The 27,376-nt window shown below is 31.8% G+C and overlaps 2 protein-coding genes across 2 annotated transcripts; one reads left to right on the forward strand and one right to left on the reverse strand.

Annotated features, from left to right (window-relative positions):
* Window positions 1-92: 92 nt before the first annotated feature.
* Window positions 93-21,574, reverse strand: LOC112688981 (zinc finger protein sens-like). Its single transcript, XM_025562450.1, has 5 exons — window positions 21,348-21,574; window positions 15,691-16,449; window positions 13,312-13,469; window positions 8,544-8,694; window positions 93-3,302 (listed from the first exon to the last, which is right to left on the reverse strand). Exons 2-5 carry the CDS (start codon window positions 16,337-16,339, stop codon window positions 3,028-3,030), a joined length of 1,233 nt encoding a protein of 410 aa, XP_025418235.1. The 5' UTR covers window positions 16,340-16,449; window positions 21,348-21,574; the 3' UTR covers window positions 93-3,027.
* Window positions 21,575-22,652: 1,078 nt separating this feature from the next.
* LOC112689046 (zinc finger BED domain-containing protein 1-like) lies at window positions 22,653-25,869 on the forward strand. Its single transcript, XM_025562543.1, has 4 exons — window positions 22,653-22,657; window positions 24,085-24,874; window positions 24,948-25,760; window positions 25,843-25,869. The coding sequence occupies exons 1-4, from the start codon at window positions 22,653-22,655 to the stop codon at window positions 25,867-25,869; spliced, it is 1,635 nt and encodes a 544-aa protein (XP_025418328.1).
* Window positions 25,870-27,376: the final 1,507 nt, after the last annotated feature.

Genomic DNA, 27,376 nt, shown 5'->3' on the forward strand with positions numbered 1-27,376 from the left:
ATTATTATAATATTATACGTAGGAATATATATATATATATATAAGACAATAATTTCTATACAAAAATATTTTGTTTACACGTATTTACCTATTACTATTATTATTAGAAATATTATATATTTTATCCCGTCCTCAAAAACGTTTTATTCATACAATTATTGTAATAATCGTAAAGCTAACGTAGCCTATTGCTTTGCGAAAAACATAATATGTATGTAAATAAATATATAGGTATTATTAACAATAAATATGGTAACATTTTAGAAATTGTATTTCCGGTTGTGCAATTGTCCGAAGGCGTGTGCAAACGTTACTTCTATGTTATTTCAACGGGACATTAATGCGCATTCGAGGCAACGCCGTTCGATGGTCGTTATATTCGTTTCTCTCTCTCTCTCTCTCTCTCTCTCTCTCTCTCTCGGAATACGAACGAAACAAATCATACGTGTACATGAGTGAACTAGCAACACGTTGTGTGTGCACTTGTTAAATGTTTTCTTGTACGTCAATACGTGTGCATACACTCACTAACGGATATATCGACAACAGCGACAGCCCGGTTGGACAATTAAAATCCTCGGTCAAAGGGACAGGTGCAAAACGAATTGCGTACATAAAAAGCCACCCGTAATGTGCGGCATGATATTATAATATATGTATTATATTATAATATTATTACACGCGATATAAAACATTTTCTTTGTTTCATTAATCGTTCCGGGTGCAATGCGCGTCATAATGTTATGTACGCGGAGCAAAGATAACACTCGTACAAGACGTCGGCCGCGAGTAGACGTTACGAATTTTCATTATTACGAGTTGCCTGCTGTTGCACACGTACCACACACGTCTGCGGACAACGCACACGACCTACTAATTATTAATGAACGCGAATTGTTTACTCGTCAACGGATTTACGGTGTACAATATAATAATAATTAATAATAATAGATAGACAATACAAACGCTTAAATATTAAATTATAATTTTTCCGTATTTTTTTTTTTTTCTACATAAAACACATTTATGATATAAAATTATAGGCCGAAATCGGATTTTATGTAGTGTTATATAATTATACCTACGAGGATATATTGCGCACAAATCTTATACGTATATTGGTATATTTACATTAAAATCATTTGGTAAGCAAAACATACGGGACTAGACGCTACACGCGAGTAGTAATACACTTTTCTCGCTAATAATCCATTCGGTAGTTGTTGTACATCGCGATGTTGTTCGTACACTCGTGCACACACACACACACACATATACTCAACAAAATTACATGCACTTTTAACCGCCGCTAATAACAGCTCGATAAAGTTTTGAACATTATTATTAATAACTATATTGGTAAGGCGACGAACGTATCGTCCCAAACGAAAAAACGAGATTTCCCGTTACGATTTACATCGTGTACGCGCTTGTCAGCGCGAACCACAATAATAGATTTAACGTCGAGTCTGCACGTACTAAAATTATTACGGTGCCTATTGATGCCACCGATAACGGCCGATGGCTCTTTGCGCACCATTGCAGTGTTAAGGTTATTTAGGCAATAAAAGTATATTATAAAAGAACACGCCTTTGAACGACAGGAATTCCTGATTGCGTTTAAAATAATCAATAGCTATTGATGGCAAAATAGCAGTATCGTGTTGATTTTAATCACGTACCGATCGTTTATTTATTATTTATATTGCTGAAATAGTTCTAAAGACGTTAGTATAATACATTAGTATAGTACTTTCCGTAAGAAAAAACGAAGGGTATCGATGCAATAGGTAAACAACATAGGTTTTACTATCGTCGTTTTAGCGAATGGATTTTAAAAGTATCTATGCCTATGACCAATTTATCGACATCTTTTCTTGCGATGAGAAAAAAATCAATGGTATATATAAATAGTTATGATTTCAAACTATAGTTTGGAATAAACGTTAGTTGAATAGTTAGAAATACTAAGCGATTATTCGTTGTACAGGTGAATCAAAACAATAAATCTATAAAACTGCATTTGTTGATATCGAGACGCAGTATGTATGTATGTTTCCGAAAGTAACGAGAAAAATAGCGGGAACAATGTTGGCTATGATTTTCATCCTTATCCGCGAATACTTGTATTATGTAATATTCCTAACCAGGTCGCTTAACGTGGTTCACGAGTAATACCATTACAGCACTATTCAATGTAAGAATCGCGAAGAAAAATCTCGAATTTTATTTCGACTTCCAATGATTATAATAATTATTATTGTAATAAAATCAGAATAGTGAAAACCGTCGTAACAGCAGTCTACGGCGAGTTTCGACCGCGGTGACTAAATGTATGATAGGTCAGTACTTCTCAAACTATCGGCTTTAAGTACATTGAAGGGGAGGCGTTAAATATTAGCATACATCAAATTAAGTATATCGTAGTAAAGAAGAATACAAGTTCCATACTGTTTTAACGATTTTGATTGTGAAAAGTTATTCAACTCGTATCTTATATATTATATAAATATTATACATCGAACTAAGGGGAGAGAGGTCATATTACAAAAAAAAAAAAAACACTGCAACGGGTTGTGTATCATTTGATGATGCTGATGAGTTTTTCTCATTTCGTTTTCTCAACGCATCGTGCGCCTCTTGCGCTAGTCGGGTACGGGATCCCTCCAGGGCGGGGCTCGTCAGACTTTTGAAAAGTTCAAAGTCTCGGATTTCCCGAGAACCAATCGTGCGGTATACGCCGTAATGCGTACGCGAGCGCACGTCTATCGAATAACTACATATGAAATACAACTCGCGTCGATTGGCTAACACAATCGGTACGGTTGGAAGAAAGATATTCGACAGCGACGCGAATAACCCCGTGATAGTAATTGCTATTGTTATATTATTTGACGACGTATACGTGATGCGGTTACGTTTCGGTTGAGGTGGCGGCCGCCGTGAAAGTTTGCCGCTGCGGTGACGGCGATGACGATTACGCTCGCGGCGATAACGGGTTGTGATCGCGCCGTCCTCTGGCGGCCACTAGCTGCTAGGGCCACCGTTGCCCGGGGCTGTCGCGGTGGCCGCGCATTGTTCGGGTACCGGGGCCGTGGTGCTGGTGATGTGACACTGTTGGGCCGGCGACCCGGGGTGCTGGCTCTCACGATGCCGGCGCAGGTCCACCTTGCGCTGGAACGCTTTGTCGCACAGGCCGCACGGGAACGGTTTGTAGCCCGAGTGCTTGCGCAGGTGCGTGATCAGATTGGACGATTGGCTGAACGCCTTGCAACACACCACGCATTTGTGCGGTTTCTCACCTGGGAACAGAAAAGAAAAAAAACCAACACGGTTAGTGGTTACGTGGTTTTTTTCATCGATAAGCACCACCCCTTAAACGCTCGCGCGCTTACAAACATACAGGGTGTCGATTATACGTGTTCTGCTGGATACATAATTAAAAAAAAAAAAAGCAATGCCTAAAGATTGCATTATTTTGTATTAATTTTTTTCTTAGCAAATATACAGACGATCAAGGATTAGTGTCGCATTGGGGTTTTTATTTTTTTAGTTTTTAATTTACACATAAAAAATTACATTGTTGTTATTGAACGTTGCATCGGTATATATCTTGTTTACGAAAAGTTCTCATCATCGACTTTATAACACATAGATTCCCGCCCGATAAAAATATTTTTCGTAAATTAAAAAAGTACTTTAGAAGTGCATGTAATCGAAAAGTTTAATTGTAAGCCTCTATAAAAAATATGAACACTCTATAGTCTTGAAATTTTATAAAAAATAGCAATGTTTAAAAATGTACCAATATGTTTATAAGTTTATTTATACCTTAATACGTTTGTACTAACACATGAGGTGACGCAATTAGTTAAGCCTAATAGGAAAATAATATTATATTTTATACCTAATATCAAAACACATGTATAACGCATCATAATAATAATATAATTTCATATAATATTTTACTCAATACGCACACCCTACATAAACACACCCTTCAAGGGAAAAAACCACCACGCCAGACGAGCCGCCATTTATATTGTACGTTACAATAATGTTACGTGTGTTTGATGAACACCGGGTGGTGGGCGAGGATTTTATATAAAACTCATAAACGTCGCGCAATTATACTATCTCTGAAATGTATTAGTTTTTGTTATTATTGTTTTTTTATTTTTTCATTTCATATGATTACTTTGTCTACACGAACATGGTAAAGGTTTTGTTGGAAATAAAAATATTCATTTCTGGCTTCGCTCAAAGTCTAATTTGAGAGTTTTATTATTTTTATTGTGTACAATTAACCCAGGTACACACGAGTGATGTCAAATATATTTTAAATATTTAATTCTTATTCAGTCATTTTTACTCATGTGAGTTATTTTATTTGTACTTGTACAAAATGTGTGTTTATAAAATGCAATTTCAATTATTAATTTTTTATAGTCATATTGTCAGTATCTTATCCCACGTATAAATTGTTAAAGTAATTTATTTTTCAACCTAATACAATTGTCGTTTTATCAAATCGTCGCAACGTATCGGTTGAAATTCATCATTAAACAACCTGTATTTATAATACACGCTTGCAGTACCTATGTGTTAATAATAAATAATCAAAGTGCTTCCTCCCTCCATACACTACAACCGATACGACTATTTCTCGCATACGAGGGATGCGCACGTATGCCACCCTCAGGTCGGAAGGAGTCCGCGGGACGTCTGCTGTTCTATTACTTCCATATAATATTCAAAGCGTATAGTTAACCCCGCTCGTTTTTATTAATTAATGTGCATCATGCAATCGTATTAGGACGCTCGTTAACAATAACCGACAGCGAAAGCTTTTGAAAAATTATTTTCCCTGCTTTTACCGAATAAGTACTTCATGCACTAACAACTTTTTTAAACAGGGAATCTCCGGAGCATTGCGGGGATAATCGCCATTCGCGTATAGAATTGCGTGGCACTAAATTTGCAAAAAATTAAAAATGGCTGGCCTGCGCATATCACTGAAATGCGTGTCGCCGGTGTGAGAATGATTGGCAAACGTAGAATATAATTCCATCTTACAATTGTTGATAATATAATCTCTACATATGGTCAAACTCCAAGTTTCCGTTTGTTCGTAAAAAGAAAACCCATACTATACAATAATTGTAAATTCGGCATGAACCTACACGTATTATAATAATAGTGATTTGACATCAGGATTTCGACAACATTACCTTACCACAATATAACGATATAATTTTAGATAATGTTCGAACGGCATCCGATACAATAAGAATTTTTAAAAAAAATACAATACTCCCGCGGTAATTTGATGAATTATGAGGTTTATCGAGAAACGGTTCCTGTGTTATAACTGCAAAAATATTGAGTCTCTAGGTACACTCGATACTACATGGGGATTAAGTACCCCGAGTCGGGTATAAATATATTATATACATGAATATCAGAACTATTGTGACTCAAAATGAATTACAGCCAGTTAGTATACAACAACATGATCAGTAATCGAAAGTACATAATAATAGAATAAAACGAACACAAGTGCCAAGGTAATATTTTACATCGTAGCCTAACAGTGTACGAATTTACTGAACGTAAATAAATATGAACGATTCTACGATATATTATTTTATAAACGGTCGCGTCGAAGGAAATGGATAAAAGGAATAAACGCTCTGACGCGTGTAAATGAAGAGTATAGAAGTTGGTAAAGAACGTGTATGGTATGACACATTGTTTAATTCGTAGAAGCGAAATCGTCCTTTATTTACGGAAATATAATATAATATAACCTCGCCGTCGCCAATTACAAGAAAATAACTGAAAACGCGAACGCGTACGTGTGCGAGTTTAAATCGAAGGGCACCCATTAACAGTCCATGTGTACACAAATTGTGTATAGAACCTTATAACGCTCGTCCTCCCTTTCCTTGCCGCGTCCGATGGCCGACCATCAACACGCGCGCTTCTTTTTTCTTTCTTTCTCTTTTTTTAACGAACATGAAAATCGTAAATAAATTATGCGGGAAAACTATATAATCACAATAGCGTGATCCACTCCGTTCTCCAGGTATAAAAAAAAAAAAAATTAAAAAAAAACATAAATATTCGATATCGACCCATAACCGTATTTCTCGATATTAAGAAAACAATAGAACCGCGATTTGTATACAGGAGCACTGCGCGTAATAACTGTTTTCACATTACACCACTGATTGACGTGAAACGATTAAAAGTAACTTCTGACGGCATTTTGCTTTGCTTTTTTTTTTTCTAAAAAAAATATCTTTTCAGCCCTTTAACCTTATACACCGACCAAATATCGTCCGAGTAAACTATAAAACCCAAGGAGAAACACCCGTGAATGGATAATGTGTATGTGTGTTTTTTTTTTTTTAGAAATTAACCTTTTATCCATGGCGCAAATATTATGCGAGACTGAAGGAATCGATAAACATAAATCATACTAAATATTGTACTGACCGGTATACCTGCACACATACTCAAACATACAAATATTATATTATATTTGTACCATGTAAACGGACTCGGGAAAAAGTCATCAATTTTCGGTTTTTTTTTTTTTTTTTTTGTCCCCCCATTCGAAGTTCATTATATAATTCAAACGGCACGCGTTTAACGATGGTAGGCAAGGGGAATAGAGTATAGAACACTGAAAACCAAAGGAAAAAAAAGTCGTACGGAAATTTGGTCTAGATATAGCGAACGGCGTCGGCGGCAGCAGTGTTGCGGCGATGGACGCGTGCTCAACCGTTTAAATAAATATTGACACGTTCAAAAATTATTATTTCGACTCGTTCCGGTGGCGTCGGCGTACACACACACACACACACACACACACACACACACACATTTACAAGTACGGTTCGCCAGTGTATAAGGGCTAGTGTATTATTTATAGGGTTGGTTAAGCGTACGATATAGTCAAGCGCGTAAATATAATAATATGTGTATTTCTTCCCCCGCGTGTGGCCAACCGAGTCGCACCGTCGCGCGCATAATACATACATATATAGGTATACGCACTATTTATATAGATACATAGTAATATATACATATAAACACACACGTGCGTGTAGGATCTCCGAACCGTTAAGTCACACGTATCCGTTTACCTAACCACGTTTTTTTTTTTTTATTTTGAAGACCTCTTTTTACCTTACCGCGTGCACGTCGAAAAACCCCTGAAGGGTAACGCGCCTCGTGCCGTTATTCAAACATAACATTATGTGTGTCGTGTGTGTGTACTTATATATATATTAGAATAGTGCATAAATGCGATTCGCGTTAATGGAAAAGTCAATCTACGACCTGACGTACTCCACACCTTCCCTACCTGTAACGGTGTAATTTCGTATATTGTGTGAATAATGAGACGGTTTTTATCACCCCTTTATCCTCGTTTCTTAATCATTATTTAGGCTCGTGGTAAAAAGTTTTAAACCCAAAAACGAATAATCAGTGGAAAAATTATATACGAAAGTGCATAGGCATACTATAGCAGTTCTCCAACAATTTGCTAATTAAACGGTGTAAACTTTTTAAAATCTCTTCCTTATCTAATTATTCACATTTTATATTTTTATGCGTACATATATAGTTTAAGTTGTTTTGTTTAGATTAGATTATTTCGTCGTTAACTAAAAACCGTACACCGACAAGAAAAGTACCTATTACGTCTCCATCACAGTTACGAGAGAGTTGATTGAGCTTGTAAGCATGTCATATAAGTGAACGTGTATTTGTTCCGTAATGATACATTATTTTTGTTTATTGTAAAATACGATACGGGTCGTTATTATCCAATATTGTACATTATTATTAAATAATATAATATACCTGATACACACTGTATGAACAGCAGTTCAAGTACAATATAATTAAGTTTTTAATATTATATAGATACACCGTCCGACTATTGATAAAATTGGTAGCACTTACGCCGATGCAGTTACTAGATGTAACTATTATCGCTTGCATTCAGCTTTCAACAATATAAACAACTATTAACATGGTTTTGAATTGTAAATTAAATTTTAATTAGTAAATATATAAACCAATCAATACTCAATAGTAAATAAAACGATATTAGAATGAAAGTACTTTTTTTTAAAATACCTTCATAATTTAGAGAAAAAAAAATTCTTAAAAGTGAATTAAACAGAAATGTATTCAAATTTAGATATAACAAAATCTTCAGCAGTTTAAAAAAAATATATATCTAGCCTTTTTTTCTTTTTTTATGAGGGCATCTGATCCACATGGGCCCTTAAAAAGTTCCCACAATGTCCTTGCGAATATTGGGCCCTGACTATACATGTGATCTGTCGTATTATATAAGATATATATGTTTATCGGTTATCGTCGTATTCGATTAAAATATGCGTCCACGAAAATGCACTGCACTCGATATAGTCACACTATACTACACGTATTCTATACGTCCTATAATACGGTGTACACGTATATTTATTAAAATATTTAATTATACGTCATATACTTACCGGTATGGATGTACGTGTGCTTCTTCATGTCGGATTTTTGGTGAAATCGTTTGCCACAAAACTGGCACGGGTACGGTCTCGTGTCCGAGTGGATCAGTAGATGCGTAGACAGAGTGGAAGACCTCTTGAAAGTTTTCCCGCACAGGTTGCACTATTAAAAAAAAAAAAATTTACAAATCGTGAATGGCGTACCACAAAGTTGTGCAATTATAATTATAGTTATAATACATTCAATAACTAAGAGTAACGTTCAAATTTTAAAATTTAATACGATTTGAATAGGTACTAAAAATTAAAAACTTTTTATTCGAAAAATATAGAAAAGAACAAATATTTTGTACGTAGAATCAATAATCCTCATAAATTTATACATAACATTTAATATATTTTTAGATTTTATTAAAATGAAAATGAATTATAGAAAATACACGATAATAAATTAATAACTTTTATAATACAATAATAGTAAATGCCTTCGATCGGAATCTTAGAATAAACAAAACAAGATTGTTATAGAACTTCATAAAAATATTTTAGTTCGAATTTACAATTTTACATTTTATACGTACAAATCGCAGTTTACAATGACAAAGTTATTTAATTTGTCTGCTTAAACGATGCAATTATGAATACAACGTCGCTAGGGAATCCTAACCGAATATTAAACAATTTTCCTTAACCGTGAGCAGGGCCGGCGTTAGGAGGAGGCGAAACAGGGCATTTGTCCAGGGCCTCGCACTTAAAATTTTAATTGAAAAATATTTTGTACGGAAATCTCATAAAATAAAACGTGAAATGTGCAGATCGCCTTTCTAGAGAAATCCGTTGGCGTGTAAAAAAAACCAATTAACAAACAGAACAACATTATTATATTTCATAAGTCATGTATACCAACGACGACACCCGTACGCCACGCTGCTCAGGGATACATAGGACATTTATTTTATCGCATTTCTTAAATTTAATCAATCATTACCCGATATTGCGTATATTACATGTTATCCACTATAGGTGACCATTGTTGTGGGTAAAATAAGTTTAGCCCAGGGCCTCGCAAAAGGTAACGCAGGCCCTGACCGTGAGCTTATAATAAGAAAAAAAAAGGCACAGTATAAATTAAAATTTTACTTAAATATATAAAACACGCTTTTTCCTGTGAACTTAAAAATTATAATTGTTATAGATATAAAAATGTAAAAGTCCTAACCCTAATTTTACAAGTATTAGTGAACCCACATAATATGGAATATACGATTGCGGGCGTTTTCGGACGTGTAAAACAACTATTCGGCTTCGATATATGAAGGTGGTTCTTACATATGCGTGATACGTCATACGTGTTTATGAATTATAACAAGTAGCAAGTTGAATTTACGATGGAAACAAATTTATACACGTCATATACGTACAATAAACCAAAAATATATCGTTGCAGCTGACCCGCGTACACAGAACGAAACATCGTTGCGCCCGCATGCAGTTGTCAATCGTCGCTGTTTTTATTGTTTCGACGGCGACGATAAACGTATTATTATTATTATTATTATTATTATCCTAAAAAGTCAATTTTCTGACGAATAAAAAATATAATTCAAGTGTTAACCGTGTAGCAATTGTTGGTAGGCGAAACAATACGATATAAATTTGATTATATAAGTATTTGAAATGTATGCATATTTTATTAACTCAAATAATAAATAGCAACACAACTCAATCACACTTGCTTATCATACGTAGCAAGAAAAATAATTATTATTCGTCGTGTGACTTCGTGAGATAAACCAAAGCAAGAAATAATTTATTTTACGAGAATTATTATTTCAGTTATAATTCTCGAAACTAACTCTGTGTTCCAGAACACAAAACAACATATCAAGTCGTAGTGACGTGAATTTATTGATTTATACTAGCATATCACTGTTAAGAAAAATTAATCGTCAATGTTTTAAAAATGCAATGAAATTATAATTGTTAAGGGTATTTGTTCAGGTTGAATAAACTTATTCACGTACTTAGCTAACGATTATCACTGAAAAAATAGAGCGAGTGGTTAGGGTAAAAAAAGTTGCATAAGAATCGTTGAATAGATACCATCTGTACAGAAAAAATGAATAAAAAATCATTCATGACAACATTAAAGGGACCAGAAAAAAATAGACGTCTTATACAATACGTGGTAGTTGTGTTATTTATTAACATACTATTAACCAATATTAATTTTCAACAAGGACTAACATACTAAAACTATACTGATTCCAAACTAGTGGCAGTGTTAAGAAATATTTATGCATATTGTAAATGTTTTTATAAAAAATATGATAAATACTTGAAAATAAAAATAGTATTATAAAAATAATACATGGTTAATATTATAAGTTTAATGATTACATTTAAAAGAATTAAAATGAAAAATTATTTACACGTTTTTAAATTATATTCATGCTCACAAGAATATATTAATTTAGGTACATCAAATTTATCTTATACTTATATACATGAAAATAATTGTATTTTACATAGATGTTCATTTAGTACAGTTGGTAGTTATTTTTGTCAGGATATTTTTTTGTTATTTCGTACTGCAGTATTCTACTACATCAGGACTGTAATAGAAGTTATTCATAGTAAATTTTCTTTAGTAATAGTCAGAATAAGATAGACTGAGAATAAGAGAGAAAGAGATTGACGCCACCGCGATTGACTCGAGCTGCAAGTGTCAACTATATTAATATGTATAACATGAATGACAAAATCGGCGTCACAACCATCTTCGCCGTATAGTGTTGTACATTTATGACCGACCTCAAGTCGTATAATATTGTCGTGTGCATGATCGTCTCGCATATATTATCATGGGTAGCGGTGTGGTTCACGAGGAGAACACGCGCTTGCGAAACACGATGACGGTGTAATGATATTATTACAGCCAAATGCATAATATTATATTTTAATATCGTGAGCGCGTTAAACATTTAAATCGTCGTCGCGCTATGGGAAATAAAAAACGATAACAATAATTAACGGTTCCGGGCTTTATCTCGTTCAACGCAAAGAAAAAAATAAAAATAAATTGCAATTTCGTTAATTAACTTGCGACCGCGTTATAGGAATATTGTCGCGACATCGCTGCTGGCAGTATATATACGCACGGCAGTAAAAAGTAATCTATTACGTTCTCGATTAATACGTATCGTAATAACTGTGTATGTACGCGATGAATTTTTGTTTAACGACCGTTCGGCGTCACACGTTTTCAACGTGACAAACGCGTTTACCTTGTTTTTTCGCGGTGCAGTAAGTATAATATAATGTCGTTTACAGCTTTTCGATAACAAAACATAAGTAAATTACGCACGGCCTGCGCATACTACTCGAATAATCGCGATATATAGACAATACTATACATAAAAAATTTTTAGGAAACGTGTCTAGTATAGCAGTGTCTCCGTTTTGTTGAAGGAGAGTATGTGTTCGAGCAGTCCTTAAAACAATCAACATGTGCCCTATATTTATATACAAAAATGTATGATATACATATAATGATTCCTCGAAAGTGTAAAAACCACAGGTAGATCAACTTCAATGACGACCAACTCGTAGATGTTTTTTTAGATTAAAAGGGGAAAAGGGGAATTCAATATGGTCCTCTTCTTAATGGTGCTACTAGTAGATATAATGTAGTAAAATAATTGATTCTACTTGATAAATTAAAGTAAGTTGGGTAAGCTATGTGACCAGCTCGTAACGGATATAAACAAATGTACAAACTAAGAATAAAATAACGGGATATTAACGAAAGCTATCGCACTATATGAATAATGTTCTATTTATTTATATTTTGTAAACATCAACTACGCCAAGTATACGATATTATAAACAAGAGCGGTTTCAGGGCTTATCAATGAGAAAGTGCTGCTTTGTACTATGTTCTCGATGCGTTTAATAAAGTTCAATTATTTTTAAATACAAAGATCAAAAGGTATACTGTAACCTGGAAGCGTTTTATGATTGACTTCGACTTCCACGAATAACGACGATTACACTGTGTGATTTTGACACTTTTGTTTCCGTGTTATAATTGAGGCGGGACGTTTCGTTTTCATAAATGTAAATTTCTTTTAATTGATCGCAACGAGACGCAAAAAAAAACCACACGTGGACTTCCTGTAGGTTTAATTTTTAATTCTTATATTATTTTAGGAACGCGCAGAGGCAACATTGAAATTTGGCCAAAAACATGATATAATACGTATATTATAACGGCGCAACGAGTAGTGTTTTTAATGCGCGTGAGAGATTCACACGGTCTTTAGCCAGCGAGTTATTTACTATAGTGACGCTCGGGTGTGTATTGATAATAATAACAGCACTATGATGTCACAAAATTAATAAGCCTCGGCGTTTGCCGGAAAAGGAAAAAACCACGTATGAAAACATTCATTTAAATCGCGCTACCCGAATACTCTTGTTGCGCCACTGACCGTCGGAAATAATAAGAGTAAGCATTATGGTGGTAACTTTTTCGCGAACATCGAATGTAATGGGTATACGTATACCGACACCGTTGAAAGAGTTTGATGTGAAATGATCTTACAGTACTATGTGTGCTTGTGAGCGTGTGTGAAGAGTGATAGTAATATTATAATATTATGTAAAAACATCAACATAGAAATATTCAGAGTGCATTGTATTATTTGTGCATATATATCATATTATAATTTATAAAAAAAAATGCCAGTGATAACACTTAAATTTTTTTCATAGGTACCTGAAAAGACCTTTCTACTCCCAACACATTGTCGGAAAAGGTTTTCGGAACTATGGGCGACACGGGTGACTTTTCTTTTTCGCACAAACTTCCCGGTGACCAAATTTCTTGACTTCGTTTTTTGATGCACAAGTTCAACGGCGATTCAGAAACTTCATCTGAAATATTTGCATCTGGTGTTCATATATTTATAGGTTGTAGGTATAAACAAATAATATTTTTTTGTCACAGTGGCATTTCAACAGTTATACAGGAAGACTGGACTGTTGCAAGCGTTAAATAAAAACTACATTCAGACCATCTCGCGGTAGACTTTTCGAAAATATCACGCGCTTAGGTGGCTAAAACTCGAAATTCTCGCAAGTCGCAATTAGCACGTATTTATGCATTAAAATTAATTTTAAAACATTTGCACTCAACGCACACAGTAACATTATGATTATTAATATAATATTTTGTTTCCAACAAGTGTATGGATAAAAATTTAACAGTTTTGTTTACTATAATCGTAAAACCTAGATTATGTATACAATGTGTAACATAAATTGGTGGTAAAAATAATAAAATACATTATTGAAAAAGTTTATCAAAAAATCAGAAATAATAACATAGGTACCAAATGGAAACTAAAAAACTTATTTAAGTGTATTTGTAATATAAAACGTTGAATATTCGACAGTAAATTCGTATATTTTTTTTAACTTAACACATCGGGCAATCAAATAATGTGAAAAAATGAATTATTATAGTAACATTTTAGAAAATTAATAAATATTATAATTATTTTACTTGTAGTTACAAGTAAAATTTAGTATGCATTACATTATTACACCTAAAGATATTCTATTATTTTTTTACGTGGAATTATTACTCAGTTAATTTTTTTATCCTTCGATTTTCACTGATTTTAGAACAATCAATATTGTACACATTAAAGAACAATACTTTAAAAGCTATCGGAGACGGTTCTGTATTATAATAAATATATATATTATAAAATATATTTTAGTTTTTCGTTTAATCACAAAGTTTGATCTACCATATCTGAACACTAACTCTTTGACAAGAAAAATCAGGAAAAAAAATCCGTGAAAAAAACCTAATAAATGCGTATGTATGGATTAAAATCTTTAACTTGCATTGATCTGTAAATGGATGATGTAAGTACTACGATCGTCTTAAACACATGATATTTGTTATTCCTACACTATTATTTTGAATAGTAATTGATAAGACCGCAACGTGAACGTCGGTGTTGAAAAAATGTAAGTTAATATATAGGACCGGTAGAAAGAAAACCGCATAAAAATCAAATGAAAAATAATATAGAACTTTTAAATTAAACATAATAATAATCTTTGAGTTGTGGAAATGCGATTTGAAATATAAAAAAAAAATAATAATAATAATTTAAAAAACCATAATGCTTTAGCCGGTTCACACATATCAATAACTGGTCAAAATATAGAAGTCTTGCACCAGGTACAGATAATATAACATAGTCTCGTTTCATAGTAAACGCTAAATCGGGACTAACAAACTTAAAAAGTAGTTTTAAGAAAGAAAAAAAAAGTAGTTTAATAAATTATAATAATGTAATTATAACATCAAACACATCATACTGTATACCGACAAGGTGATATGAATTAATAATGATTAACAGTATGTCGACGTGTCATTCAGCAATTTATACTATATGAATATTATAAATAAAGTGTTAGAAATAACAGGCTAATGCAAACTATAAGAAGAATCTCTAATCTAAAAATCACTAAGTAAGTGGAACTGAAAACCGTTTTGCAAATTTGAAACTTATGTATTAAATTGATAATAATTTATTATTTTTATACGCCTTTTGTATATATTTTTACGGATATTATCTCATTTTATTTTAAATTTATTGCTAAACCAACTACAAAACAGGGTTCTATACCTATGAATAACTTTGTTTTGGTGTTTTACACATGATTTTTGGAATTTTGACGATTTTTAGATACGAAATATCAACAATTGTAGTACAGTTGGTTTAATTAATTATTAAGTTTATTAAAAATTGAATTGAACAAATTTCAATTTGCGTAACGCAGAACAACCTCAAATGACGCCACTTTCAAAGTTTATACAGATCGCGTTCTCCAACACCCTGCAAATATACCTATCAGGAACGATCTGATATAGAGTTTAGTGAAAGATAATAAATTTCAGATTTAACTATAATAATCATAACAAATCATTATCTTATAGTCAGTATTGAAAAAACCCATATTATTTAATGGTATATTTATCCATCGAAACCTTCTGTTTCGATTACGACCCTGATATCCATATGTATACGAGTATATATTAAATATATACAAAAAAAAAATCGAATTAACTCACCGGACTTTGCTTTTTCGGGCGTTTTCGGGTCCGTTTCGTAGGCCGTATGAGGAAAATTCATGTTTTCCGTGTGCCGCTGTATAATATTACACGTCCGCACGGACAATTCTAACGTACGGAAATCGTTCGAACGGCGCACCATATAGACTCCCTGCCCCGAGGCCGTGTCCACGCCGGCCCGGTCAGGAGAGAACTGTTGGTGCAACCGTTGCTGTTGTAAATGTTGCTGCTGCTGCTGCTGATGCTGTTGCTGTTGCTGCTGCTGCAGATGGTGATGTTGTTGGTTAGTGGCATGGTTGGTATGGTGGCCACCGCCGAGCGCGTGTCCACCTGCACCGTTGGCCGCGGCCGCGCAACTAGCGGCGGCGGCCAACGGAGAGTAGGGCAACATGAGCGGCCACAGGTAAGGCGACATGAACCCGTACGGCATTTGCAGCTGTCCAGCCGTGGCCATGGCGGGAAACGGCATCTCGGCAGCCGGCGTGTCGGCCGCGGCCGCGGCCGCAGCGGCCGACCGGACCGGACAAAACGCACTGTTCCGGTGCGACCACCGCACGCTAGTGCCAACGGTGGGCGACATGGACGCGACACTGCCCGGACCCTGCGGTGACGGCGAGGCGCTACTGCTCGACGAACGCGCCAGCTTCATGGACCGCTGTAATGTACGGCGCGACTGTACGCGTGCGGTGTCACGCTGCAGCCGATGTCGCTGTTGCGCCGTTGTCGATGCCGTTGTCGGTCACCGATCACTACTATCATCTGGAATAAAAACCGGTAAGAACTGTTAGACGCGAGGGTGTTATTATTTATTTCTTTTCTACTACGCTTCCAATTCATTTTCTGCAACGGGATTGAAAAATTGTTCACTAAATTAATGCTTCCGCGTGTATACATGTAGGATAATAAATACCGATTACAACGGTCTTAATGTTTTTATAATTTATATGATTTTAATTCGCAATCATTCTATTTTATACCTCGGACTCACTAATCAAGTCAAAATATCTAAGTATCTAATTCGTGATCGATTTTTATTTGTTTGATAATAATATAACTTTTTGTAGTAAATTACATGTTTGCAGTATTACAATTTACACTAATTTCAGTTACAATTATAGTTATGGTTTAAACTAATGCCCAATTTAAATTCTGTCACAAGTGCATATATAAGTATATGTGTATGAGAAATATTTTAAAAGATTTAGAAATTTAAATAATATTTATCATAATTTATGGTTTCATTGACAATTATAAATTAGTTAAAACTATAATCGAGCATAAATTCACTAAAACTTAAGTCATTAAGGTTGATTTAAAAAGTAAAAGAATTTTCAATTTTTGGTGTATTGAGACAATCGATATTAATCGAATCGAATCGTAAACGACTCAATAAAAAAAAATCCAAAAGATTTGATCACTATACATTGTAATTATATTATAGGATAGTATTTTACATAATAAATAAATTATAACTAGATGCTATGAATCATTAAAGATTTGAATGTATAGAGAAATGTAAATGAATTTTTATAAAATTATAAACCAAAAATCATATGCTTATATCAAATGATTTTAAAATACGTTCATTTATTTAAATGTAATATTAAATAAAACCATTGAAAAGACTTATAGTTTTATTGCTTAAGTACTTATCCTCAAATTTGCTGTTAATTAAAAAAAAAATATATATGCTGGTACATACTAAAATAGATCGACATAATTAACATGTACTTAATGGAACAAAAATCTCCTCTATCATGTAGAACTTGTACAACACATATATATATGATCAAATACTTGCAGTTAGACATGCAAGTCAACATTCTTCACAATCGTAAAATCATGAATTTTTTAAAATAAACTTTTACAATAAAATGTAATATTATACTCGAATAATACTTACATAAAAAAAAGGTAATAATACTTTGAAATACACAAAATGTAATTCTGGTTGCTGTCAAAGTTTAATAAACCAATAAGAAAAAAAATAATTAAATTAAAGCCTGCAATCAATATACGAAAACCAAATAGATAAATCTACATTTGTATTACTATTAACCTATCAAGTATAAATGAAATTATTTAAAATGCTTATACTGAAACAGGTCCTATATTAAATAAGTTTATTCTAAATAGTAGGTTATAGTAAGTTATAAGTCATTTAGGATTTATCTAGGAAATTATAAAAATGTCCGTGCTTTTAATAGCTCGTGTATTTACAATAAAATAAAGTCACAAATTTAATATGTTTAAATATTACTGTAAATTTTGTTTTATTTTTTTTTACAAAAATATGAAACACAAAGCTGTATAACAATATACAAATATTTTTTTTTAAGGAGCGATACAATTGAATTATACATACGATGTGTAGAAGAGACGTGTATCGTGACGCATAACTTTAACCAATTAAGCAAACAATTTTTTCCTTATACATTTTTAAGTTAACAAGAAATGCATGAAATGTTCACTTGCATTACACTTGGAAATCATTTGTGCATATAAAGTATGTATACTCAATATAGCGTGTGCTCTATGTAACAATAATACCAGCAGTATAACAGCAACAGCTCTTTAAATATTAACTAATTGCCTTGTGGCGTGACATCACAATCCTAAAGTAATTTAGGCCAATGGGTTTCATCGATTTTTTAATTATTACATCGCGACGGATCATTTACGTGAATTATTTACTTGAACCTGAATTAGTAATACATAAACATGAATAGAAAATGTGTCTATAGGTTTATACAAGTTGATTTTAAAGTAAAAATGAATCGAAAATAAAACGTTAAAAATTAACAAATTATCTATGAAAACAGGTATTTGATTCGGATCTGGTACGGATCTGTAGGATAAGTGTCTACAATAATACTATATATTATGTTTATATATATATATATATATAAATATACATTACATATTCCTAATATATTAATAACAGCAATATATTAATAGGTAGGTACTGGGACGGATTGGCCTACCGGGAAATCGGGAATCTTCCCGATGGGCCGGTCCTTGTTTGGGGCACTCTAGATTATTATATAATTACCAAAAAAAAGTTTTATTTTGTAAAATAAATAAAAATCATTAAAAAAATAAATATATATTCAAAAATGCATTAAGATCAAACTTCAATTCAAGTTTTAACTGATTAATAATGTGACTTACCTAAAACTATTATAGCTATAATTATAGTAAAGTTATTGTAGATTTTACTAATTTAGGGGTGAAACTAAACAAATTTTGAAATTAATACATAATAAAGCATTTTTTTTTTTTTTTGAGATGGGAGAGGGATAAAATAGTTTGATTTGGGGTTCATGGGCAGGTTTATTTCATATTTCCTGGGCCGAAAATAATTGCTAATCCGCCACTGGGTAGGTATACTCTTATATACGCAAATACATATAAATTATGTAAGTCACAATAATGGACAATATCTTATTAACTGGTGGTCTGGGCTACATTGTAGTCTGAAGGTACCAACATTATATTTTAGTATTATTAACGCATAAATATATAAGACTCGATCTAACTGTCCAAAAATAATATTTAAATCAGGTTAGAGAGTCTCACGAATAAATCGCATGGAACCGAATTGCTGTAGAATATACCAAAAACCGAATGTATAATAACAATGTAAATATTAAGATAGTGTTTGTAACTGGTTCTATGTAATAATGATTTTAAGTAAGTGTAAGTAAATAGCATTATCACAATTAAGATATAGATAATTTTAAGTGTTAAATAATTTATATAAATAACAATATCAAGAAAAATAAACTATAAGGTAAAAAATCCTGTGAATTCTTTAATTTAAATATGTATTTTAAATCATCATGAATTCGTGAGAGTACATATATAAAGTCCAAAGTTGTTAAAAATTCAATATTTGATAGTTATTTTAAATTAATTATTTATGTATATCTACAATTGTATAGAGTTATTAGGTATATTAATGTACACAAAGAACATTTTTTTTAGGAAAATAATAATAAAAAATAATTGAATTATGAATTCGCATGTTTTAATATATTATAATTTTTTATTTTTTTTTATTAATATTTTACAACCCACGGCTGCTAGTGTTTTATATTAATTATCATCATAATTTGTTTAAAATAAAGCTATAAATAATTCTCAATATAAAAAAAAAATCATCCTTTAAATTATTAATACGTATACTTATTCAAAAATATAAAAAAATATAAATACTAAGTATGAATTCATAATTTTAAAATATTTCAGATTTCTTTTTTAGATGATGGCACTGCAGTATATGTATACATACATACTTGTACGTATTATCATTTAAATAGGTTCATTATTTATCCTTTTTACCCTTTAATTCAACAACATATATTGTTAACAAAACATAACGCAACTATATTATAATAATAAATAAAGTTGTTATCATTGGCGCACCACGTAGGTACATCCTTAATATTTTTACGAGGAAAAATAACCAGATTGATATCTAAAATCTGATTTCTCATAAATCAACAGTATAATAGTTTAAACTTGATTGTTTATTTAACGTCATTGAAACCTATGCATTTTGTTTAAATTATGTCTGTTTATTCAAATTAAACAGTTATCTAGCATAAATTATCCTTTTTTTATTCATTCATATTAAAACTGCTGTATATATTTTTTATACGAATATCAAATAATCAACAAAAAAGATATAGGTATAAGGTATTGTAATATGTACTGAAATACCTATATAAGATATATATATATATAACTATATAATTATTTAAAAGTACCAAATCTATAGTTTCTAATTTAAAACGTAAATATTACCTTATATAAATATAAACTAATACATAAATATACATATGCGAGCATGCGAGTTGACGCATATTATTTATTGCATTTTTTTCGGTAATATTATATGTAAATAATTTCTGGTGTTCAAAATAATCCATACATTTTGTTTTATAATAAATAATATTTATAAAATATGTAGATACGTACGATTCAATATATAAATATAACAACAAAATTATGAATATAAGAATAAATTGCTTAAAAATCGATCTGACAACAGTTAAGTGTGAATAGTAAATTTAATTTTAAATATAGAACGTAGATGCATATATAATATTTAGGATTATTTAATACATTTATAACTAAGCACTTACATATAGATATAATAATTAAGTGGTTGAATGAAAAAACTTTTGCACAGAATTACAATAATTTTCAAATCCATGAACCTGTTCGGAAGAAAAATATTCGATTCCCCCACGAAAATACAAAGCTACATGAAAAAAGATATCTGATTTTTACTGATTATGGTTAAATACATAAGAATCGATGTAAAATAGATTCTGCAAATAATCGAACTGGATTTGTATCCGAAAAAAATTATAGGTAAATAGGTGTACACATCGGTGATATCCACATAAATACACACATAATGTAATGTTACAGGATTGAACTTTTCATGCAGTACCTACGTTAAAGCATGAGAGCGTAGATGAAGTTCTCGGATCTCCATAAATATGAACGGTTTTTTAAAAAAATAAATAAATATATTCGATTCGTAAGTGCTACCAACGTCCTGAGAACGGAACTGGTGGGGAGGGGAGGATCTCACGATGTATGCGCAAAATGACGTAAAAACTAGATGAAAGTATTTAACTTACACGAATGGACCGGTTGCTTTTGAGCGGTCTCCGCGGTCTCCGTCTTGTCCTTCCGGCTGGTGCAGAGTTCCCCGTAACCGTGTCGCCGTTCAACGCGCGGCGAAAAGTGCGCAGGACTCGCGAGCTCCGTCCGGCTTCGGGCCTATTTTACTCTTCTCGGACGCGCCGCGTGACGTATACGTTCGACCGTGTGCGGGGCGAGGACGCGGAAGTACGTTTCGACGACGGCGTCGGGTTGAATACTGACGCGCCATCCGCGTGCCGGCCCGACGGTCCGATACCGAGCCGACCGTCGTGACCGGCCCCGCCCACCGGCCCCGTGATTGGTCCGCGGCGATCGGCGCGCGTCGGATTTCGTGCTTTTCCCACCGCCGCCGTACTCGAAAAACCGATTTTCGCTGTCCGCGAGTTCCCGCTCGCACAGATACCGCAACGCTTTTGTTATTAGGGCCGTATCGTATCTTTTTAACGGATCAAAACCCGCGACAGGCATAGTAATCATAAACGTTCGTTTCCATTCCGATCAAAGCAATCCGTGTATTTCTACAAACGGTTTCAGACAATTCCGCGCGAGTACCAACTATATTGACTTAGCACTTTTTATGTACGCACCCGTAACATCTGTTGATGTTCAACAGTCGCTCTCAACTCAAAACTCTAATGTCAAATGAAATCGTAGATCATTTAAATTACGGACTCGTAATATATTACGCAGTCACGAAAAATAATAACAAGACAAACAATTTAATTCGTAAAACAATATCATTCGTAAATAGTATAGTTTACTACGGTAAATTGCTAATTTATATTTAATGTAACCTTAAAAAAACTTTTTACCGATTTAAAAAAATGCTCGCTCATATTTGACACTTATAATTACACGAAAACCTTAGCTTACTTATTTATAAATTAAAACCATCAGGTGATATTTGAATATTGGTACATCAAGCCGACTACGATAAGAAATAATTGTATGCAAATCCATATCGCCCGCATAACTATCTATATGCTCGTAACACGTCAAAATTATAATCGTTACCATCCGTAGATTGTAGCTTATACGACTTATTGACAATGCCCAATGGGTCTATAACAATCGTGTCTTAAATAAAATACGAGTACAAAGTGTGCAGTGTGTATTGTCTGTGCGTGTACCAATAAAATAACTTGTATTCGTGTATTACCTCTTCGTTCATCATTATTATTATTATTATCACAATATTTTTGGTTCTAAACAAAACAATGTGCTATATATGGTTCGATAACAATATATAATTGTTGTTTTTTTTTGTAATTACACTAAAGATGTGGTTAGTAAATCTATATTTAAAGTATCGTCAACAATATTTCGACAAGGGTATGGTATTTTGGAACAATAATTTTACAATTTTTTCAGTAGATATTATTTGATTCTAAAAAAAAAAAAAAAAACAACCAACCAGAAAAGAATCTAACAAATGGTCTTACATTTATTCATATTGGAAATGCATATTTTTAACTTTACAAATGTTTAAAGTTTGGAATAATATGTTATATGTTATTAATAAATGGTTAATTTTAATTATGAACATGAACTCTTTCATCTAATAATCATATACAATTTATATAGATGCTCAGAGGTATTTGTTAAACATAATTATTATGTTGATTAGATACAGCTTATCATATTTAACATCATATAATGATTTTAATTTAATTTACTTTGAAAACAATAATTAAATTGTTGATAATATTATAAAGTCGAGGGTGTGCATTTCGAAATCGTTGTCATTTTAGGCACTGGTAATATCCATTTGTTATGTATATATACATACATACATACCATGCAACGACAGACATGAGCGGACTGGCAAAGTGACCAGCTGCATCGGTACGACTTGAAAATGTAACAAACATAATATTAAATATGAAAGAGGGAATGATGTAGTATACAAATATAAAATATCTAAGAAATTCAAAGTTCAATATGTTAAAATAAGTAATATCTATAACATTTCCGTTTAAAAAATATATTTATATTCTCAGTCAATTGTTTATTATTATTTTAGTTTTTAAACATATATTGTATAATAAATAGTGGTGGGCAACGATATCGATAATTCGATACGATATCGATATCGTGACACATTTTCGACACCGATATCGTTCTATAATTGGATGATATATCGCGATATCGAAAATAATGTTTTTCAAGAAAAATACATGGTATTTAGTAAATACTATTTACTATTTGTAGGTTTAAAACTATAATAAATAATAATAGCTGTCAGCTGATAACGTTTGGTGCTCGTATTCCGGTGAAATGTCAATTATTGTACACTAATAATAATCCATTATAATGTTATCTAAAAAGGAATATTTTGCTGACTTTTAAGAGGAATACGGTATAGCTATTAGCTAGTGTTGGGCAACGATATAATTTTGTGTATAGATATCGTTAAGATTTTTCCGTAATACACAGTGTAATTTGTGTCGTCGGTGCGAACATTTTTCGAACATTTCTGACATTTATCGTACAGTGACAATTATTTTATTGTGATATAGAACAGTATTATTTATTAATTTCAAATAATTATTACAACATTATTTTTAGTGATGAGTGAACTGAAATTGATGCCTCTACCTGGGGCTAGGAGTGAAATTTGGAAAACATTTGGTTTTAAAATAAATGATAGTGGTATTATAATAGATAAAAAAAAGTATTCTGTCGAACATGTAAGAGTTCAATTGCTTATAGTGGAAATACATCAAATTTAAATTCACATTTACAACAGTGTTTAAGTGTGAAACCAAAAAATAACACTAGCAGTATTGCGACATATTTCAAAGGACCAACAGCGAAATTACCTCTGAACAGTAAAAGAAACAAGGAACTTACAAAGGGTTTAATTAAGTTTATCGTTAAAGATCTAAGGCCCTTGAGTTTAGTAGAAGGAGAAGGCTTTCGTGAATTTTTGGATTTAGGTATTCCCGAATACAATGCACCTAGTAGACGAACAATATCACGGTTAATTGATCATGCAGCACTTTTGGAAAGGGATAATTTTAAGAAGTATTTATCAAATATTTCTTATATTAGTTTGACCATCGATTTTTGGACTTCCGATTCAAATAACAGTTATTTAGGTGTAACTTGTCATTTTATTGACAGCTGGACCTTACATTCACGAGTTTTGGAAGTCATCGAAGTACTTGAATCACACACTTCTATAAATATAGTAAGCAATTTAAAATCCGTTCTTAAGACCTGGGATATTGAAAATAAAGTAGTGGCTTTTGTTTGTGATAATGCTGCGAATATGGTTAAAGCGATTAATGATATGGATAAATTTAATCTGGTAAGGTGCACAGCTCATTCAATTCAACTATCTGTAAATGCTGGTCTTAAAAATGATGTTACCAAGGAATTGATTAATAAGTTAAGAAAGATAGTTGGATACTTTAATAGAAGTTCGTCAGCTCAAAGTGAATTAGAAAAGGAACAAGTTAAATATGGAGAACCACAAAATAAATTAGTGCAAGATTGTGTCACAAGATGGAACTCTACATGCAATAATAAAACATAGATACTCAATCAATTCCGTCATATCTAAAAATAAGAAAACTGACGAATGGTTCATTACATCAGCAGAAGTACAAAATTTAAAAGATTTGGTTAAAGTTTTAGAGCCTTTTAAGTCTGTAACTAATACACTCGGCGGAGACAAATACGTAACGGCTTCCGTAGCAAACCGTTTGATTAAAAGTTTTCTTAATACAGTTCAAACGTGTGAAACCGATTCTAACTTTATAAAGACAGTTAAATTGAGTATACTACAAGACTTGAAAATTAGACGAGAAATGATGAGCCCAGTTTTATCTAAAGCAGCTGCGTTAGATCCTAGATTTCACGAACTAAAATTCATATCCGATGAGCAAAAAACTTTGATTTGGGAAGAACTTGAAACTGAAATTTGTGAAATGAATCCCCAGAGCCAGGAAATTATAAATGATCAAAATAAAGCAAATGAAATAGAAAATGTTATTAGCTCGGATGAAGATAATCCACCTCCCAAAAAAATGCGTTCATTAATGGCTGATAGCGATGATGAAGACGAATTTTCGATTGGTTTTGAAACTCCGATGACAGCATCAAGGCAACTACAAAACTACAAGAATATGACTACAAAATGTCATCGAGATGAAGATCCACTTAAATGGTGGAAAGAAAATTCAAATTTATATCCAGAAGTCTCAAAATTAGCAAAAAAATACTTGTCGATAGTCGCGACTAGTGTCCCATGTGAACGTCTGTTTAGTGAGGCTGGCAATATAACTTCAAAGAAAAGAAGTAGTCTATCTCCAGACCGAGTTAACAATCTTCTCTTGTTGAACTCTTATTATAAATCCACTAAGACATCAGACCACACTTTGGTAAGAACATACATTTAAATTTTTTAAATTTAAATTCAAGATAATATTAAATTATTAAAATAATTATGAATTTATTTTCTAGGATGCAGCTATCGGGTTTGAACTTTGAACACATTTAAGGAAAAGTTATTTAATTGTTAGTATGTAACTAGTAATTAACTAGGTAAAACAAATGTTTAATAAATAGTTTATTATAAATAATTAATAAATAATAAGTATGTAATGTTAAATGTGTACGATGTTGGTGTACCAATAATAAATATTAATTAGCTTAATAAAGTAAATTCCTTAGTGTGATATAAATTTAGTTAAATGATTAAATTAATACAAAAAAAATTTTTTTAATTGTTTAGGACGTTTAGGTAAACATAAAATTATATTTACGATACGATATCGATATCGTAGAAATAACGATATCGCGACACAATATCGAAAAAATCTGAACGATATCGATACAAAAAATTATATCGTTGCCCACCACTAATAATAAAATTAAGAAATATCATATAGGTATAGTTGTTATGTTCATATAATGCGGATACGTCTTCTCAACACTCTAAATAAATATTATTGATATAAAAAAAATATTTACATACATACTGAATATTATGTTCTGTATATTTAAAATAAAATAATTTAAATTCTAAAAAAAATTCAATTTAATTAATTAAAATTTGTTCGCAGTATTTCAATTAAATTTTTAAAAATTAGATAAATTTGGATGAATATAATATTTGTTATTCATACCTATGATTATATTTTTTTAGTATTTTTATTACTACACAAAAATACAATGTAAATAACTGCGTATATAAAGATAAATTATGTATGTATAATTTATTGTAATTGTAACTTATACCTACATATATGTAAATTATGTATATTATTCGGTAAATATGTTAGAATTATAAAAGTAAAATTTATGAAGTATAAACATATTATTAAATAAATAAATAAATAACAAGTGTTATATTTTATATTCACGTACACCTGATTATCATACCATTGTAAATGTAATAAAAATATTAAATATGTAACATTTGTTTTTGTTTAAAAATTTAACTATAAATTAATTTTAAAATGTATAGATATATACAATATACTGTTTAATCAATGGTAACAACCACATGATTATTATCAGTATTTTATTTTAATCGAAACAATTGGTGAAACCATTTTTTTTAGTACCTATACTTCATTGCTTTTTCCTATACAATATACATATGTAATGTATAATTAAACCTGTACATTAATTCTTATACTCTGTTTGAATATGATATTGAATATTTCCTATATTTGTTTAAGCTATACCGTTGCATTTAAATATCTCGAAACATTAAAAATATAAAGTTTATAACATATTTTATATTGACAACCAAAATAAATATTTATGAGACAATATAATTTATACTCGTAATGTATTGTTAACACAAGTGTATATTTTTTAATAATCGTGACCAAAGAACGTTCTCTGTGAAATATTATTCTAAATATAGTTCATTATCAAACACACAGTACCTATTTTCATATTTATTCAAATGTAATATACAATACGACTTGAAAAATATATTTTTCTGTATACTGAATGCAGGGGTACAATGTAGTTCAGAATAACA

This window comes from Sipha flava, unplaced genomic scaffold (assembly GCF_003268045.1).
Source record: "Sipha flava isolate LNK unplaced genomic scaffold, YSA_version1 41_pilon_pilon, whole genome shotgun sequence".
NCBI lineage: Eukaryota > Metazoa > Arthropoda > Insecta > Hemiptera > Aphididae > Sipha > Sipha flava.

What these genes read in the sequence shown, in the direction of transcription:
- LOC112688981 (XM_025562450.1), bottom strand. Translation starts at nt 16,339, where the DNA reads ATGAAGCTGGCGCGTTCGTCGAGCAGTAGCGCCTCGCCGTCACCGCAG. An exon ending in GCCCGAAAAAGCAAAGTCCG is followed by an intron (nt 13,470 to 15,690) that starts GTGAGTTAATTC and finishes CAAATATTTCAG; the next exon opens with ATGAAGTTTCTGAATCGCCG. An exon ending in GCACACGTACATCCATACCG is followed by an intron (nt 3,303 to 8,543) that starts GTAAGTATATGA and finishes TTCTGTTCCCAG; the next exon opens with GTGAGAAACCGCACAAATGC.
- LOC112689046 (XM_025562543.1), top strand. An exon ending in ATAAATTAGTGCAAGATTGT is followed by an intron (nt 24,875 to 24,947) that starts GTCACAAGATGG and finishes TCTAAAAATAAG; the next exon opens with AAAACTGACGAATGGTTCAT. An exon ending in AGACATCAGACCACACTTTG is followed by an intron (nt 25,761 to 25,842) that starts GTAAGAACATAC and finishes TTTATTTTCTAG; the next exon opens with GATGCAGCTATCGGGTTTGA.